The 20,824-nt window shown below is 36.5% G+C and overlaps 1 protein-coding gene across 1 annotated transcript in view; it reads left to right on the top strand.

The window, feature by feature from the left end:
• The first annotated feature begins 9,336 nt into the window (after positions 1-9,336).
• The window catches only part of UHMK1 (U2AF homology motif kinase 1), a 28,957-nt gene continuing 17,469 nt past the window's right edge, over positions 9,337-20,824 (top strand). The window contains exons 1-4 of the mRNA XM_077156722.1: positions 9,337-9,770; positions 11,097-11,389; positions 11,880-12,071; positions 14,195-14,289. Of these exons, the coding sequence (XP_077012837.1) occupies positions 9,503-9,770; positions 11,097-11,389; positions 11,880-12,071; positions 14,195-14,289 (848 nt within the window). The 5' untranslated portion in view covers positions 9,337-9,502. The remainder of the gene's footprint in view (positions 9,771-11,096; positions 11,390-11,879; positions 12,072-14,194; positions 14,290-20,824) is intronic.

Raw genomic sequence — 20,824 nt, forward strand, 5'->3', positions numbered from 1 at the left:
ACTCACTGGAGAGAGAATTCTGTTGGGCCTCTTCTTGCCATGGCAACCAGACTGTAGAAGGAAAGCACAGCACCCCAGAACCAGGAAGAGGAGCTCTTTTCTCTGTCATTGTTCCTCCAGTAGCCTCTATCACAAATTCAGTTAACAAAGTAGAACTGTTTTTGTGGTTCTGCTCTGGTATCCCAAAATAAAGTGAGAGGCAATAAATTGATAACTGGCTCATTTCATCTTTATCGTCATATATCTTGTTATTGCCTAAATCTATCACTTAGTATAATCTATTTCTGTTAACATAGCATACAATCATACAATCACATAATTATATCTTTATAAAGTATCTAATCAAACGCATTATACATACTTATTCCTTAACCAAATACATTTCTCATCCTCTTAAGGTAATATATTTTTATTCTAGTCAGTGGTAACCATTAGTATTAGGTAGCTTGTAGTTTTTACAGACAACTGAAATTGTCAGTTTTATAGTTTCATTTTCAAGCTTTTTAGAGCCATATGAAAATGGCTGTATCTACGATAGCTTAAATGTATCAACTTTTTCTTTCCCCCTCAATCAACAAGATAATACTTTATCTTAATGCCCCATTATTCGAGATTTTCCATGAAATTAAAAAGCCAGGAAACACTTACTCTTAATAGAAATTAGGTCTAGTCTACACTGAATGTTAGTGTTCTACAATGCACTACTCCTCTATAGTTTCACAAAACTTTTTGCAAAGCCTTTTGTAAAGCAACTAAATTTATTTGATTCTTCAGATTTTATATTTGCATCTTTTATCTGATTCACTAGAACAGTTATGTCACCCATTTTTTGATGTCTGTTATCTTTTATCTAATTCATGTGTTGTTGCATTACCATCAGTTTCCAATACTACATATGTAAAATAAAGACATGCAGAAAGTAATCTCCCTCAGCTTCATAAAATGTATCTATACAGAAAGCTAATGAAGGAAATCTTTTTGGTCTATACAAAAAAGTAATAAGATTTATACATAACAATTGTATGTCTAGAAATTTAATTTGCTGGGAAATAAGAATGGAAAAAATTTAATTGCATAATTTAATAGTCTGCCACAGAATGAGCTATTTTTTTAATTTTTTTTTAATTCACTGAAATCATTTGCCATTGCCTACTTGCAAATTTTGTCTAAAGCCTTGGTATTGCCAACTGCTATGGGAAGACCATGAAAAAATCCTTGCTTTTCATAAGAAAATAGAAAGTGCCTGTGTCTGTTGAAACTATGTAGTAACTAGTGAAGAATTTGTGTCTCGGGAAGAATAGTTTGGGGAAGGTGGCTCTTTCTGGACAGGACTAACCTGGCAGGCTAAAGACATACTAGCGGCATTAAAAATAAGAAGAATTTAAGAAGAATACTTCAGGTTCATTATCATTTGGGTTGGGGAAGACTATCAAGTCCACTTATTTTACAGACACACTGGCTAGATTTCAAAGGAAGCAATCTAAGATGGGGCTCAAAGATTGAACAGGGAAAGGTTTCCCCACTGCACCAATTTAGTTTCCTGCTTGAAGCATTACCTTCCACTCTAGCTCTAGTCCTTCTTCACTGAGTCCTGCTAAAGGGCTCCTGGTAAATGCTCACCACCATCACCACCATCATGGAAAATAGAAAAGATGAAGTGGTAGCAGCGTCTATCGGTTTATACTGGGAAGACAGTTTTACAATCCTTCAATCTGATTCTCCCAGGCATTTTCTGGGTCAATATGATTAAATAACTCAAAACCTGAATAATAATAAGTGATATCTACTGAGCTTTTATTCTGTGCCAGACCCTATGCTAAGCTCTTTAAATACAGGATTTCAGTCTTCATAGCAATACTATGAGGTTCTATGGTTGAAGAAATGGAGGTTTAGTCAAGATAAGTCATTTGCCTGGAGTCACACATAATGAAAGTGGTGAATCTAGGATTCAAACCCAGACAGTCCAGCTCCAGCATCCATGCTCTCAACCATTACTGTAGAGAACTTAATACATCATCTACAAAGAAATGATATTAGTTATTAGATGTAGTTGCTTTTGTGACCTAGACAGAAGTCAGAGGTCAACAGACCTCCTCAGGGAGAAAAAGAATGTACAGGTGATTTTGTAAACCACTTACATGTAAAGCACTAAAATTCTCCTCCCCTAATATTTTCATAACAAATCTCCAACCCCCTGTGTCATGAGACCCTGCCAAAACTCTGTTTTCATACCCTATGGATTGTCCTTGTCTGAAACCCTTATAAGCTGTCCCCACCTTTGCAGAGCACCATTTTCGTTCTCTAGGACATTTTGTCCATTCTCCAGATGGCTGCCACTGGGGACTCTCTCCTGTTTGTAAGTCCTAATAAAAATGTTTAACTTCATGCTTGATGTATTCTTTGGTCTAGCAGCTACCCCAATCTGAGCCATCTGAGAGCTGGTTTGGCACACCTGGTTATCGATTCTGCTGAGACCTGGTAAATGCTGGCATCACAGAGACTTTAGATTAATATTTTTAAAAACATAATGAACACTGAACAAATTAAAGGATAAAAATGTTTTCTTGAGAAATTTCATTTGCCAGTTTACATAGGCTGATTGACATCTATGTATCTAAGTTCCTTATGTTCTATAGTATAAGCCTCTGATTATATCTTTATGCTGGTCATAACCCATCTCCTTTTACTCAGGTTTTTTTTTTTTAATAATTTACCAGGCAGGTGGGGTGGCTATTGCCTTAGAGAAGCAATGAGACTGCAAAATCACAAAAACTTGTGTCTTTACTTGTCTTTTGTATTCCAAAAGCCCAAGCCCTCAAGAGATTTGCATGGATTTCAGACATAAAGAAAATGATTGTTATAAATAACAGGAGAATGTGCAGAGCTTTTCTTTTACTTCAGACCCTGAAAGGGTCATGCAGGCAGAAATAAAGCACATCTCAGTGGCCAATAGGCAAGACGATGCCTGAAGACACTGAAAAGCAGTGGTTCCTCACCCTCACCACTTTTCTCTACATAAGCCACCCCACCTGCCTGGTAACTTATTTTTAAAAAACCCTGAGTAAAAGGAGATGGGTTATAACCCAGCATAAAGATATAATCAGAGGCTCATAATATAGAACATAGGGGATTTAGATACACAGAAACTAGAGATGGGTGGACCGTTAGCTAATGAGGTTGAACTCCAATGTAAGGGAATAGATAAGAGTGTAGGTGATTCTCTAGTGGGTCTAGAAGTAATACTATCATATTGAAGATAAGCAAGATTGAAAGGAGTTGTATAGGCCTATGTGTCTCACTGACTCACACTAGAAATATGAGTTCTCATAAGTTCTCATAAGAATTACTTCAGAGGTATGATTCTTGTATAAAGAGTGTTTAAGTCCAGAGTACAGGGAGAAAACTGCTATTGCATGCTATGAGCTAGGTTCAAAAGGAAACCATCAGTGCTACCAAAGCAACAGCAGAGGTAAACAATGGGGTGAGTGACAAGAGTTAAGAGAAGGTTTAGATTTCCTGTTTGATGAGGGTATGTTTATTGGTTTTCTTTCTCTTGGAAACAATGAAATTACCTAAAATTGAGAACGCTGATGGACTGTGGACTTTGGGCCCTCTATATGATGCCCGATGAATGCAGGTGGCTGAAGGATGCAGTGACGGAGAAGTAGATTGGTGAATGATGGTGTGTACTTATGAACAAAGGTTGTGCTGCTACAAAAAGGAACAATGTCATGAGGCATGCAACAATGTGAATGAACATTTGGGGCATTTGGTGAGACAAGTCAGAAACAAAAGAACAAGGATGGCATGGTCACCTTTAGAAAATGCTTATAGGTAAACGGGACTAGATTGTAAGCTTTTAGAGCAGACATTAAGTCTGGAGTGGTGATTATTATTTCTAGATTTTGAGAGGCTGTTTTGTATATGTAACCTGATATTTATAGATAAGAACGAAGCCAAACAGATTGGGGTTAAAGTAATTCAGAACATACGGGTAAGGAAGACAGTGTCTATATTTCAGAGCCACACATACTCTTTGAGACCAGTGAAAGAAAGGTTTATTTGATCTGGAAATGAAATTTTCGGTATTGCATAATTCAATTCAACCTATCTGTATAGCTCATTTGAACAACTGAAACACAGGAAACACACAATAAGAAAGAGGTCCTTTAATCCTGTATAGATTATTGTAATGCCTGGATACATCCTAGAGTATATTAAGCAGATAATCAAAAAGTATTGGCAAAGTCCCATGATGGAGGGGAGAAACAATATGGAACTATTAAACCTTACCATCAGGGAATCCCCTGATACTATGTCAAACCTGAGAGACACCCAAGTCAATAGGCCATGCCCTCAATCAGGAGGCTTACTTTTGTGAAGCTTATGTAGGTAGCATAAAAGCTTAGACTACCTATAGGCGTGCCTAAGAGTTACTTCTGGAGGATCTCTGTTGTTGCTCAGATGTGGCCTCACTCTCTCTAAATACAACTCTGCAAGTGAAATCATTGCCCTGCCCCCTAGGTGGGACATGACATCCAGGGTGAAAGTCTCCTTGCGATGTGGGAGAGGACTCCCAGGGATGAATCCAGATCTGGCACCGTGGGATCAACAATTCCATCCTGACCAAAAGGGGGAAAAAGTGTAATAGTATCAGTGGCAGAGAGAGTTCAACAGAGTTGAGAGGCTACTCTGGAGATTGCTCTTACATAAGCTTCAGTTAGACCTTGCTACCTATCATAACCTGCCAACCCCCAACCAGGACCATTCCAGCCAATCCTAAAGAAGACCTAGGGATATATATAAGATTCCACAAATATTCCAGGCACTAGAGTAACTTTCCAGACACCTACAACCTCCAGATGGGTCCCTGGTCCAGATAAGTCTTGAAACTTAGCCTAGCCTCTCCAGAACATCAGATAGTTTCATCTCCCTTCCTAATATTAGTGACAGACCCTTCCAATAGCAAAAATTTAGACTTGACATAGCACAAACAACCCTAAAGAGAGGTATGGAAAGATCAAAGTGGAATTATACAGAGAAGATAGGACTTAACAAATGAATATGAATGCTGAATCATTAAATTGATATCTGTTTTAGTCTCCAGTAATTTAGAGCAGCTAGAAGTGAAAACCTAAAATTGTGAAATTGTAACCCATGTCAAAGTCTGAAATATATTCTACAACTAATTGTGATGCTGTGCTTTGAAATTTATTGCTTTTTTGTATATGTTATTTGTTCTAGTTTGCTAGCTGCTGGAATGCAATATACCAGAAACGGAATGGCTTTTAAAAAGGGGAATTTAATGAGTTGCTAGTTTACAGTTCTAAGGCCGAGAAAATGTCCCAATTAAAACAAGTCTAAAGAAATGTCCAATCAAAGGCATCTAGGGAAAGATACCTTGGTTCAAGAAGGCCGATGAAGTTCAGGGTTTCTCTCTCAAGTGAGAAGGCACATGGCGAACACAGTCAGGGCTTCTCTCTCAGCTGGAAGGGCACATGGTGAACACGGCATCATCTGCTAGCTTTCTCTCCTGGCTTCCTATTTCATGAAGCTCCCCGGGAGGCGTCTTTCTTCTTCATCTCCAAAGGTCGCTGGCTGGTGGACTCTCTGCTTTGTAGTGTTGCTCTTTCTGAATCTCTCATTCTCCAAAATGTTTCCTCTTTTATAGGACTTCAGAAACTAATCAAGACCCACTCAAATGGGTGGAGACATGTCATCCCTTAATCCAGTTTAACAACCATTCTTAACTAAATCACATCAACCAGGGAGATGATCTCATTATAGTTTCAAACATACAGTATTGAATAGAGATTATTCTACTGTTACAAAATGGGATTTATATTAAAACATGGCTTTTCTTAGGGGACATACTTCCTTTCAAACCAGCACATTATTTTCCACAAAAAAAGGAAAGAAAGTCAATTGTGATGACAAAAAAAATATTTAAGCCTCTAGCCTCCTATATTCTGGAGCAGCTAGAAGGAAAAATATGAGAGGATCGTATGGTAGCCCATGACAAACTCTGGGATCTGTCCTATAACCACTTGTTGAAGAGTGTTTTGAAAGCTATTGATTTTTTATTTCTTTGCTTTGTGTATATGTTATATTATGCAATAAAAAGTTTTTTTAAAAAAGGAGATGGGGCAAATTTTTTGACTTTAAGTTTCTGCTCTCTCATCAGACTTAAGGTTGAAATGGAAAGAAACTGAATTCCAGAAAAGTAAAGAAAATTATATTTATTTCACACTCTAGTTTGTGGATTGAGATTTCCATTAACCACAGTAGTTACTCAATAAATGTTTGTTGAATGAGTAAGAAGAATTCAATGAATAAATGAAAATACAATTTTGTAAAAGATCCGTATTTGCCCAAGATGGATGGTTTTTTGATGAGGTAGCCATAGGCAAGGCAGTTTTCTTTTTCTTTCTCTCTCTCTCTTTCTTTCTTTCTTTTTGCAATGTGTATATTTTATTTGGATCTAGATTTAAACAACTTTTTTTAAAAAATGGTATACACAGTACTACTGGAAATGTGAAACTGGTGGGATATTTGATGACCTTAAGGAATTATTAAACCAGAAAGAATCTTTAAAAAGGAAACAACAACAAACAGTAATAATGCAAGAGGTCTAATATCCAATTAATATATATTCTACAAAATGAAAATGAGAAGGTAAATATTAAAGAAAAAAATCTCAGAATGAAAAGAATATGAGTTTTCAGGTTAAAGGAACAAGTCTCATTTTTAAGATATTTTAGCACACTGGTGGTGAAAAAAGACCCTGAAGTTTTCCAGAAAAGAAAAATAGATTATAACAGACTACAAATCAGAAGGTCTTTAGATTTATCAGTGGCAACTCTGGAAGCTGGAAAGTACTATTAAGCAATGTCTCCAATATACTCAGGGAAAATAATCACCTAGAATTCTCTATCAAGAAAAACTATCATTCAAGTGAGAGAGTAGGAGGCAGTGGTCTTGAATTGTTTACTTCCTGTATATTCTGAAGCCCAGTGCAATTTACTGGAGGATAGCCTCCATCAGAAGTGGGGAATGGAATAAACCAAGAAAGACGAGTGGTCCAGGAAACAGGAGAACTAACCCAGAACAGTAGGAACAGGGATGCTCAGGATAGTAGCTATAAAGATTTTTAAAACAACCTGTCCAGAAAGATACAGACAAACAAGGGAACTCCAGGAGCATTATCTTTAAGAAAAGGGTGGGGAGGAATTAATAGATCACCTCGGAATGGACACATTTTTTCTGGAAAGGACTAGACTGTAAATAATTTATGTTTTGTTGGACAACCAGTCTCTAATACAACTACTATATTGCAACTCTGCTGTAGTAGCACAAAAGTAGCCTGTAAATAAGTAAATCAGTGGGTGTGGCTGTGACTAAAATTTTTTTATGAAAACAGGCCAGGTTGGGATTTGGCCCCCAGGCCACATTCTGTGGGACCCTCATCTACAATTATCTGATTTGCTTGACCAATGAAAGAAATTGGCAGCTCTGATGGAGAGTTTGGGGATAAAGGGGGAAGGTACATTAAAGGATTATGTAAAGATTTCTTAGTTAGAACACAAAAAGTATGAACCATATGAGAAAAAAGATGATAAATAATTGGACTTGACCAAAGTTTAAAATGTCTACTCTGAAATAATGATGAGAAAATGAAGACAAACCATAGCTTGTGAAAAAAAAAAAAAACTTGTAAAACATATATTTAATAAAGGCCAGACACACACACACATGAAAGGTTGGGATCCAGAATACATAAAGAAGTCTCAAAATTCAATAATAAGAAAACAAACGACTCAATTAACAAATCAGCAAAACAGCTAAACAGATAGTTCACTCAAAAAGAGATACATATAGTAAATAAGCACACGAAAAGATGCTCAATATCATTAGTCATTAAGGGAGCACAAATTAAAATCTCGAGCTACTACTACACACTTATCAAAAAAAACCTGACAATGTCAAGTGCTGACAAGGATGTAGAGCGTCTGAAATCCTCATTCATCGCAGGTGGGAATGCAAAATAAAACAACATCTCAGGCAGTTTCTATTAAATTCAGTTATCCCATTCCTAGTTACTTACACATGAGAAATGAAAACGTACATGTTACAGAAACGGTGGTGGATTCTTTTACCTGATGCACTGAATGACCAATTCCTGAGACACTGGGGTCTCAAACAGAGAAAACGTTTATATTACTAGGCATGTAGCAGGAGATCAGATGGCCTATCTACCCAAAATCTGTCTCCCCCAGCTGCTGCAATTCTGATAGTTTTATTAGAGAAAAGGATGGGCAGGGTTTAGGGTAATGAGTGGTCATAGATGATGTAATCAGTGGTGACCTAATCACTGAGCATGAACATATTGATTACACGCTTAGTCACAGAATGTATATAAGAAAATAGTGGGATGTGCGTGATTTTTAGCATCATATTGAGGTATAGGTGACTTGTAGGTTAAAGACTAAGCTACTGCACATATCAGGTAGGTCCACTTTGGTTAGATCCAGTCTTGGTTATCAAGATAACTTGGGACTTCGGGTGAGTTAGTTCTGTATTGATTTAAGACCCTTCATTAATAAACATTAGGGGCTGTCTATAGTGATTACAAGACTCTAAAGTTGAAAAACTGGATTATTGGATACAGATGAAGGTTAGTTACAAAGTTTTTACGATCGCAGGGACAGAAGAGAAGTGCTATATACTCATTGGCAGGATCAAGGCAGCTGAATTACAATTTAGAGATTCCAGGTATCTCCTTCTATTACTTCAATATAGAAGAAAGCAAAAAGGGATATTTATATAACAATTCAGTAATCAAAACCATCCCATAAATCCTAATTTATAGGTTACATATGCCCATAAAGAACCCTAAACATGAATTTTCAGTGCACCTTTATTGATAACAGACAAGGTGGATTTAAAGGAGCACGGGGACCAGGTACCCAGAATTATGACTACTAGTGACCATGAAGTGGTATTGGTAGTTAAGGCTCTCCTTCAATAACTAAGGAATTCTTCTCCGGACCCCTCCATGGGAAATGTAGGTTGGGCTTTATTTTCCTGGGAAACTGGTTAGCATTGGTGAGGCAAGGTGAGAAAAAGGGCCAGTTTTAGTTTCAGGTAACGAACGTGAAAGCACTTATCACTGAGCCTGGAATGCTATGAACTCCAGTTTAGTAGCTCTTCCTCTCAGTCCTTTCCTCCTCACCTAATGCTCGAAATCAGCTCTAGCCCCTCTGCTCTGGGTCCGCCTCCTTCAACCTCTAGGATTGGCTGTTCCTCCATTTCCGGTTTCTGGGACCTGTAGGCAATACGGCTTCCGGTGTCATGGCGTCCTAATGTCCCGGTAGTTGGCGAAGCGGCTGCAGGCTGCTCCCTGCGGGGCCGCTAGTCCGCCGGGCGGGGATGTGACCGCGGGTCTGCGGGCGTGCCCGGGGCGTCACGTCAGTGTCTGTGTCAGCGCACTCAGTTCACATCAATGGCGGGGTCCGGCTGCGCGTGGGGCGCGGAGCCGCCGCGGTTTCTAGAGGCCTTTGGACGGCTTTGGCAGGTACAGAGCCGCCTGGGCAGCGGATCCTCGGCCTCGGTGTATCGCGTGCGCTGCTGCGGCACCCCTGGCTCTCCCCCGGGCGCCCTCAAGCAGTTCTTGCCGCCTGGAACCACCGGGGCTGCAGCTTCGGCCGCCGAGTATGGTTTCCGCAAAGAGAGGGCGGCGCTGGAACAATTGCAGGGTCACAGGAACATCGGTAATTGTCTCCCTTGTTTTCTTGCCCAGGTCCCAGGCCAGGGATACACTTCCCTCATTCAGCATGATCTTTCATCCTTAGGCGGGAGAAGTGGGTCTTATCACCAGGTTCTGGCTACTTTCCCATCCACCTTTCACGAGAGTCTGCAAGACGGGAGAGTTGGTCGCCTTTGCCTGGTGTCTGTCACATGGTAGATGTCCGTTAAGTTATAGCATAGAGGAATATTTTTTCTAGTGAAAGGAGGCATATCTTTGCTAAATTGTCATCTCTGGAAATTTTTGAATCTATGCATACCACTGGAAAGTGGGAAATATTTCCAAGGCTTATGGCATCTAGGCTATTAACTTATATAGATATTAGGTATTACTTGCCATATGTTTAGTATGGATTTGTAAGAAATGGAGATCTTATGAAAGTGTAAAAATTTAGAAACACTCTAATTTTGCCTCTAGATTGTACTTCATGACTCAGATATTCTGAATGTAAGCTATATAATCATCGTTGGTAATTGATCCATGAGAACCATTTTTATTGTCATTACCCAGCAGAGTTTATAATTAGTTACAGCATTGGCTAATGAAGAGATGTTTTATATCCTGGTATACATGATCCAGATTTAATTTGAACAAAGACATTCTTTATATTACCATTTTGGAGAAAAGTTTCATAGTACTAGTGGTGCATTGCTTGGTATTTATAACCCTGGTATTTGGGAGGTAAGATATTTGTTAGGTCTCTGAATTTACTGAATCTCTGCAAGATTAGGTTAAAATATCGTCTGGAAAGTTTTAATCTCTTCTTTTAGTGTTTAGGTTAGGCTCTTATTTTAGATATAAAAAATAACCTTCAGGGCGGGTCATGGTGGCTCAGCAGCAGAGTTCTCGCCTGCCATGCTGGAGACCCAGGTTAGATTCCTAGTGCCTGCCCATGCAAAAATAAATAAATAAATAAATAACCTTCAATTCAGTTTTTCACATGTTGTGACACTTGCTTTCAGAGAGTTCTTTAATGTTTGGACTTTTACTTCTGATCAACTTTGCTTGGTATTCTGTTTGCTCATCTGTTGATGAAACACAACTTGAATCATTGTACCATATTTAATAATTATAATGGTAATCAACTTTTAAAAGTTGAATCATTTCATTAAAATAATCCAGTTATTAATATGTCTTACTTGGGAAAATGTATATTATAGTGGAAGTGTGTTGTTCATCAAAGATATCCTTATCTAGACTATCCCAAATTTGTATTGCAGAGTTTTATTTACTTTAGTTGACTTATACTTTAGTCTGATTTTAAAGCATTGTAATTCATTTCTTTTTATAGTGACTTTGTATGGAGTCTTTACAATCCACTTCTCTCCAAATGTACCATCACGCTGTCTATTGCTTGAACTCCTGGATGTCAGTGTTTCGGAATTGCTTTTATATTCCAGTCACCAGGGTTGTTCCATGTGGATGATACAGCATTGTGCCAGAGATGTTCTGGAGGCCCTTGCTTTTCTTCATCATGAGGGTTATGTCCATGCAGACCTTAAACCACGTAACATATTGTGGAGTGCAGAGAATGAATGTTTTAAACTTATTGACTTCGGACTTAGCTTCAAAGAAGGCAACCAGGTAAGAAATACCTTCTTTTTTCCCCTTCTAGTTTAAAATCTAGTGTCCTAAACCAAGTGTTTTTTTTAAAAACAAAGGTTGTTTAGTAGGGACTTAAGAGGCTTTTCTATCTAAAATACTGAAATGCCTGGGGATGAAGCAAATAAAAGAATTTCCATGCCACCATGTAAAAAAGGCTATATGTGGCTCTGCTTCCTGGCAGGGTGCATGTGACAGCTCTGGCATACCCTCCACTCTCCTTGGTTTATCATCTTTTTGCAGAGTGTCCTTTTCAACAGTGGTACTTAATAGGTATGAGACTATCTGAAATGTACAGCTTGTCTGTGAGAACTGCCTAGTTAAATGAACCGAAGAATTACAGTAGCCAAGGATTAAAAATTATTGGTGTTTAGTTTGGCAGTGGTATACTGTACTTCAGAGTAATACATACATTTATGGATAGAAAGTGAGTAGCTTTTTATTGGTTGTAATATTTATTCATCTTCTTTAGGATGTAAAATATATTCAGACAGATGGGTATCGGGCTCCAGAAGCAGAACTGCAAAATTGCTTGGCCCAGGCTGGCCTGCAGAGTGATACAGAATGTACCTCAGCTGTTGATCTGTGGAGCCTAGGAATCATTTTACTGGAAATGTTCTCAGGAATGAAACTGAAACATACAGTCAGATCTCAGGAATGGAAGGTAAACTATATCAGTTCTTTGCTGTGGGGTCCTTGAGCCAAATTTAAGAGTACCCAGTTCTTCTTGTTGAGAACTCTGCTTGCCTCATCTTGTCCATGCTTCTCTTTCTGCCTTTATAGTACCTAAAATGTCACTACTCACTCCCATGGCTACAGATAGCCAGTGAGCATTGCATTCTCATTGTTCCTAGCTTGGGACCTAGCATGTAGTAGGTGCTTGAGAAAATATGTGAATGAGTACATTTTTCTAAAGAATCAAAATTGGTTTCTTTTGCCTAGTAATTTAGTTATACTAGGTTCTAAAGTTATTACTAATACAGCAGTTGGTTATAAGTTAAATAATCGTCTTTGCTTAATGCCTGACAGTTAATGCTGTAGAATTAAACAAGTATTTTAATGCATAATCTCATTGAATCCTGCCAGCAACCCTGTGAGTATACTTAACGTGGGTATTGTTTTTTCTTGTTTTATAAATAAACACCTGGAGGCACAAATATGTAAAGCAGCTTGCTCCAGGTCATGTTGCAGACCTGGTTCTCAAATTTTTTACCTCCTACTCAAAGTTCAGCATTATGTCTCCTCTTCTAAATTGCCTCATATTTATATTCCATTTGGGAACTATCTGGGTAAAGTAACCATTGTTTATAACACTGTTTCTGTGGGAGCATGTGTTCTAAGTTCCAAACCACTGACATATGCATGAGCTTTTTAATGTATGTTCATAAGTTAGGAGTTAATTACATTGTATCTTCAAAAATAACATGAGGATTTAATGTTGTGATATCAATATCTGTTTGGCTTGAGGCCCAATAAATAATACAATGCTTAGGAATTATTGTGGGGTTTTTTTTTTTTTTTTGGCTAATTTACCATGTAGTTTTTGTTTGTTTGTTTGTTTTTTTGCCTGGGTGCAGGCACCGGGAATTGAACCCGGGTCTCTGGCACAGCAGGTGAGAACTCTGCCTTCTGAGCCACCGTGGCCCACCTTACCATATAGTTTTATTTAAAAAAAAAAGATGGTCACTGATCTCTGGTGTAGCAGTTCTTGGAAGGAAGGTAACCATACCTCATGCTTACTTTTGGCCTAAAAATTTAAGCATAGCTATCTGTGCCAGTAAAAGCTGTGTCATTCTGGTACTCCTAAGGGGTCAAGAGACTAAGTATTCTTTCTCTAGTGTTAATCCAAATATAGATCACTTAATTGAATTAGCTATGGCTGTCTTTGACCCCTTTGGACAATATCTGCTTGGTCAGGGTTGGTCAGAACTAGGTCACATTCAGAAATTTTTCTGTGAAATTTGGAGGCATGATTTCTGCTAGTGGAATCCCGAATATTCACCCCTGTAGATAAAACATCATTATTCTGTGTTTTATCACTTTCTTTGAAGCAGAATTGCGAAGAAGGTATGAGTGTAGGCTCTGAAGTTGAGCTAGGGTTTGTATCTTGCCTCCACCTCTTACTAAGTTATTTATTCACTAAACCACAGTTTGCTTTCTGTCAAATGAGGATAATAGCATATATTTCATAAGAATATTGATATGAAAGAAATGATCCCTATAAAGTGCTTAGCATAGTGTGTGACACGTGGTTATTATTCAATAAATTTTAGCAATGATGGTATTGGTCCTTTTACTTTTATACAGAGCTCCACATTCTGAGTTAGGAAGAAAATGTTGTGTTCCATAAGGATTTAGATTCTGGGTAATGTGACAAATGCAGCTTCTTAAATACTGACTCATTTTGTCTTCTATAGTTTATTTCTCTCTGAAAACCAATTGACTCTTCTCTTAAGACACTTTGATTCATTTATCACATATTAATTTCCTCACTTTCCATTGAACTACATTTTTATATGTGTTTTGATATTTGTTTCTTTATTCATTCATCTAGTAAATGTTCACAGAGTGCCAGGTATTGTGCTAGATGCTGGGAATAGAGAAAAAAGTGTTCTTCCTCTAGGAGCTTATAATTTATGTATATAATGGCTTATATTAAGATGTAAGCTCAGAAAAGATTGTTTTCTGTTGTATTTTACTTACCAAACAAAACAGTGCTTTGTGCCTAGTACTCATAAATACAGAATGAATTGAATGACCAAAGGAAGACTTTTCTCCCTTTTTTAGGCAAACAGTTCTGCTATTATTGATCACATATTTGCCAGTAAAGCTGTGGTGAATGCCGCAATTCCAGCCTATCACCTAAGAGACCTTATCAAAAGGTACATTACATGTACTTTAAACTTGCTTTGGGTACATTTGCTATATGAAGCATTTCTTTTACTGAATGGATTTATGATATTTCTGTTTTATCTGATCATATAGAGGTTTTACTCCCTAGAAATAAGAATTTTAGTTTAGATATTCTATACAGGCTAGTTTTCTATAAGGAATATACATAATATAGTTTTACTAAATTCATTTTCAAGGGAATGTTTTTTTGATAATGGTGAGTACCAGATGTTAAGTTCTTCCTGGCTGCTATTTATAACTGGAAAATACATTCAGAGCCACTATACTTTTGGCTTCTTGTACTCTGGCAGCTACATTTATTTGATGGAATATAGGTTTTTAAAGAGAGTCTTTATTAACTAAAGTCTGTTTTTGTTTTTGGACTAGAAAACAAAAAACAAAAACACTTGAATGAGGTAATTATTTATTATACTTCAGCTCATTTCCATTGAAAACCTTCTGGGGACAGATAAAATGTTTCGAGTTTCTAAATAAATTAAAAATACAATGTATATTTTAAAAATAAGAAATAACAGTGTGCTATCAAACATTTGGCTTTTCAGATTTCTAGCATTATGACCCAGAAATAAATAAAGTAATCAGAATAAAGTAATCTGGTTCCTTGGTTGAGTCAGAATATTATAGTTTCTTTGGGCTTTTGGTTCTATAAACCTTCAAATTGATTTTTAACTTTTTATTTTAAAATAAAGATTTACTGGAAGCTGCAAAAATAGTACAGAAAGGTCCCAAATATCTTTAGTCTACTTTCCCCCAGTGGTAACATCTTACATAACTTTAATGCATTGTCAAGACCAGAGAATTGACTCTGATATAAACCACAGGCCTCATTCTGATCTCACTAGTTTCATATATATTCACGTGCATATGTGTATTTCAAATTAGTTTTAAATTGATGTTAATATCTGATTGATATTAGATATTACAAATTGCATTTTTAGATTGGAAAGATGGCAGTGTAGAATTATGTAATAGATTCTAGCTGGAAATCAAGTCATCTAAGTTCTAATATTGGCTTTGTTTGGGTTTTTGGTTGTTTTTTTTTAAATAATAGCCATCTCTTTTCCTAATTTTACAGCTAATGATAAATTTGGAAACTACAGAAAATTGTAGTGAAGAAAATAAAAATTATAAGCCCATCTTCTGGTTCTAGCCCTTTGTTATATTCCTTTCCAATGTTTTTCTGCATATGTATATGAGTTGTGTATGTACACAAATTGTTTTAACCTTTTTTATTGTACAATTAGAAGATGGATACTGAAAACAGTAATAAAAAGAAATATGTAACTTAATGAATAAGGTGAACACCCCTTAACCACCATTCAGTTCAAGAAACAGAACTTTGTCAGCTGACCTAGAAGTCCTTTATATGTCCATCCTGATCTCAGGCCCTTCTTTCTTCCCTAGAAGTAAGCCCTATCCTGAGTTTTATGTAAATCACTTCCTTGGTTTCTTTGTATTTTTATTAACCTCTATGCAGTCTTAAACAGTATGGCTTAGTTTTGCTCTTTAAAAAAAAAATCCCTTTTAAATCTATTAATCTAAAGGGTCTTTTTCTTTGCAAATTGGTTTTGATAAAACCTACTATCTCTTTTTGTTTATTTGTTTGGTTTCCAAAGAGAGAAATAATTTAATGCTGCCCTTGAAGCAGGAAAGTAGATGGCCTATAGGCCCCAAAATCTGTCTTTCCCAGTCTAAGGAATTCAGGGTTTTTGTGGATTCAAATAAGGGAGAGGGATAGAGTTGTAACATTTACAATAGAAAGTATAAACAAGGGTGAGACTAGTTGCGTTTCATTAATTTCAAGTATTAACTTCTGCCTATCATATAGAAAGAAAATACCAATATAATTAGTAATCATAATCATTTGTTAATTTTTAATCTCTCAGTTACATTTCCTCCCTTTTATTTTTGTCCATTCCTCAGCGCTGAGGGATATCTGGGTGATAACCATTCTAACTTCTTTGTGCTGAAAAGGGGTGTCGTCATTGTGGGGTAGAGGAATGAAACTGGTTGTTGTTCTTGAAAAGACTGGTGCCTCTGGGTTTCAGGGCTTATCTGGCACAGGAACAATCCAGAGCCTTTACTTCTCTGAAAAACAAACTTAATAAGTAAAAACCTCTGTAGTGTCTTAGATAGAACCCAGGGTTACTCTAAGAGTAACCTCTACAACGACCTCTTGACTCTATTTAGCTCTCGGCCACTGAAACTTCACTTTGTTTTATTTCTTTTCCCCCTTTTGGTCAAGAAAGTGTTGCCAAACCCATGATGTCAGGACTCATCCCTGCGAGTCATGTCCCATGTTGCCAGTGAGACTTATACCCCTGGACGTCATGTGCCATGTAGGGGGAAAGGTAATAAGTTTATTTGCAGAGTTTGGCTTACAGAGAGAGAGAGAGAGAGAGAGACCACATCTGATCAACAAAAAGAGTCTCTGGAGGTGACTCTTAGGCATTAATTGTAAGTAGGCTTAGCTTTGTCGTTATGGAAATAAATTTTGTAAGGTCAAGCCTCAAAATCAGGGGTTTTACCTTGTTAAATTGGGAGCCCCTATTGCTTAAGGGAATAGCAGGAATTCCTCAAGTAGGGAAGTTTATTAGTTCCATATTTATCTCCAGTCCCTCAAGGGACTTTGCATTTCATTTTATTCCCCAAACACTTTGAAATGCATTAGGATATTATATCAACTTGTATAGAATACTGAGATCTCATTCCTTATTTTAGGTTTCATGCCACAAAAAGTTGAATTCAGTTGTTTAAATAAACTGACAAGACAGGTTAAGTTAAATTCTTGTTTGCCATAGAAAATATAAATTTTGAACACAATAAATGATCTCTTCCTTTGATCTCACACAAAAGTCAAAGTCTTAAAAATATAGACAGTGTCATCTTTTACCCTGTATTCTAATGTACCTTAGTCCTAACCAGATCAGCTTCATTCAGATCTCTAATTGAAGTCTGTTTTTCAGCTTCTTTATTGGTTGCTGTATGGAGTAATGCTGACTTTCGGAACTAGAGAACTGTAACTCTGAGTCTCCGTTCCAGGAAACTACCAGGTTATACACAAAGAGCAAAGAATCTCAAAATTTAGAAATAACGGTTAAAGCTCAGGAATAAATGTGACTGCTGTAAGAGCTTACAATCTAGGTCCTAATTTTCTTATAAGCATTTTCTAACTGCAGTTATTTTCAGAAATAAAAACATTTGATAGTTGACTTATATTAGGGTCATCAACCACAAACAGTATAAGTTTTTTCCTGTTTTACCTTTACCCATTTACCAAGTTTATGTTAATTAACAGGTAGGATATAATCATGATTTATATAGTTGCCTTGCTTCTCTTTTAAAGTTCCTTTTTGTTAAAGATGAAGTTCTGACTTATAGCTGATTTTTAGAGGTGCATTAGAGCAAAGGAGTGTAACTGGCAAGTAAATTTGGTTGTTTCCATCATCTGTAATCTTTTAAGAATGATTAAAACCATAACTAGAAACATTATGCTTTTGACCTGATGCAGGTCAGTATCAGGATATAACATGAACAGTAAGAACATTATTAGGTCTTTAGGAATTTTATACAGTCTCTAAATACATGAATAACATTTCACCCATAACAATTTAGCTAGCAGAAGGATAAAAAAATCCCTTTTAATTATTGTTATACCTCCCAAATACCTATGTAAGATCACCTCACTTTTACAATGTAAAAGAACAAATCTTTTGCAACACTTTGGGAGGGCAAAATGTCAAAAGTTGTTAGGTTTGAATACTATGATAAAAAGGAGAATGGTTTACCGTGAAACAATATTTGATTCCTTTTTTAACCAGTGAGAACAAAAAGTCCTCTAAAAATAAAGGGTGATAAAGTTAACATAAACATCAACAAGGATATTATTCTGATATGACAGAATACTCAGATGGTTAAGATAAACTTTTTATAACCTTTCATTGAGAATAGACCTATAATCTGCTTTATTTTAACAGAGAGAAAACTAAATTCCAGTTTTGTATGAATACACAGTTTGACATGAAAAACTCTTACAAAAGATAACAAGCCTATCAAATTTTTGGTTTGATTACAAACAGTTCACTTTCACAGCCCTTCTAGAACTTTCTGTGTTCATTCAGGTCTAGTCATACACATTAAAACTAGCCATTTACAAAATTACACTCTAAGACAAGCTTATTAAATTTTAGACAGCTTTGACTGCGACAAAATTCACTTCAACAAACCTCCACAACTTTCCATACCCACCCAGCCTTTCTCCTACACATTCTCGAGGACAGAACTACACACCTTTCTTTAATAGAGCACATCCTGTATACTTTACATGTCCACATACCTTAAGTTACCAAGACAATTATAAAGCACAATTATTTTAAAAATAGTTTATCAAACTAATAATTAGTTTCATAGACACAAAATTATAATTTTCACCATCTTTAAGAACTAATAGATATAATACTTCTTTTTCTGTTGGAAGTAAAAAAGAAATCTCTTTGTTTTCATTAATATTCTAAAATTATGAATAACGTCAAAAGCATCAAACTCTGGAAAATATACAGTTGTTTAATTTGTTTCAAGCATAAGTCCAGGAAAACTTTTCCATAGCTTTCAAGGACTTCTTCTTTTACTGAAATTTGGCGATTAGATCTTATTCAATTACTCCTAACCCAAGGCTATGTATATGTATTAATAATGCTTTGTTTATTGTGGTTACCATTGCATAGGTACTATTGGGGAAAAAATTTTTTTTAATTGGGGAATTCATTCAGAGCAAACATGGCCTGTTTCACATTTCTTCCATGCCTACCATTTCTAATCTCCAGACCCAGTAGAGAGAATTCCAAACCAAGCCCACCCTCCTCCTTCTTTCCACACCCAACACATCCCCCATAGCTGCCTTAGCTAGTTAGGCCCTGGAGATAGGTGAGACAAAGAATGAGGCCAGATTTTAAAAGTTTTAAATGAGGGTGGTGGGATTGAAGACCCCTAAGGTGGCCTTAGTGTTAATGAGAGTTCCTATGCCCTTCTTTTATTTGTTTCCAATTATAGATCCATTTCACCTAAAGCTGGGACCTGGACAATTAGAAAAAGTTTTTTGCCTTTTGCCTTCAGAAAATTCCAATTTTCTGAAGTTTCATTCCAATGTCCAGGTTCGTTTACAGTAATTACAAAATTTGAACCCTGTGCCTAGAGGGTTTTTGTTTTTCTCTTTTTGGGTCTCTTGTAGTACTAATTTATGTATACATAAAAGTGCTTATTTATCTAAAAGCGATTTGAATAGAGCTTTTTTAAGAATTTTTGCTTGCCAATTTGGTATTACCTTCTGGAGGTGATAAAATATACATTGCATTAAATAGACACAAGTAGAACGTTAGATGTACATACAAAAAAATGAACAGAGATATAAAACTCACTAATTTGTACCCTACTTTTTCATCTTTTTCTGGCATGCTTAAATGTTATAAATTCTCTTGGGCCTCCTTTTTGTCTATTCTGTAGGCATTTGCCAGGAGGATAGAAGTTTTGCCGGTGGCTCTTCTGTTGGTTTTAAAGAACAGCACTGGCTAAACTGAGTACCCTGGGTGATGGGGGGGTTGGGTAACATTACTGTCTTGGGGTCTTTTTACCTCTGATAAAAGTGGGTACAAGGAAGGAAGAGGAAATAGGGAAGATTCCTCCTTTCCTGATATCTTGGTCCCTCAGTTACAGGGTACAGATGGAGCAGATGAAGGAGCAAAACTTACTATCTGTGGTAGCTTCCTTACTGAAGGTACTTCATCTTATACATTTCCTGCCCCAGACCTAGAATTAGCCATTTCTCCAAAAAGCCTGGTTTCTTCTTCCTGGTAGTAGGAAATGGTATTTTAAAGCATAATGGAATATTCAGTAGAAATACTCAGTGCTACTGGAAAAGTCAGGAGTGGTCATTGTTCTTGGCCTTTTCCTGGACAGGGTTCATGCTGATATCCGCAAAGTGTTTATCTATCCTTTTCTATTTTACACCTCTTATCTCCTTTCTTCCACGTCAAGACTCTGGTTCTCAAGGACAAAAGGTATACTAGAATTATATTTTATAATTATCCATTTGTTTTATTCTGCATTACAGATAAAACAGCCTCAGAAAAGTAGGACTCTAATAAGATTATTGAAAAGTTAAAATATTTCTGCATACTCTTCCCATTCTTCACCTATTTTAAAAATAGTTGTATTTGTATTGTCAGATCTTATAGCCATTATGTGCTATACAGTCTCTTAACTCTCATTTCCTTAGTTCTGTACCTAACTATATATATAATGTTCACGTCCTTGTGTTGAAGACTCTCTAGTCATTTTAGTTTGCTGAAGCTTGTTTTCTTGAAGATCAAAAGATCAGTATTCTCTGAGTTCTTGTATATTAATAATAGTTTAACCAGGGATGTTAATTAATAATTTAATTAATTTTGTTTTAATTTAAAAAAATTTCTTGCTTTCCACCTTTTTCTCTTTAGGTGTGTATCTGTTGTA

This window comes from Tamandua tetradactyla, chromosome 4, assembly GCF_023851605.1.
Source record: "Tamandua tetradactyla isolate mTamTet1 chromosome 4, mTamTet1.pri, whole genome shotgun sequence".
Lineage (NCBI taxonomy): Eukaryota > Metazoa > Chordata > Mammalia > Pilosa > Myrmecophagidae > Tamandua > Tamandua tetradactyla.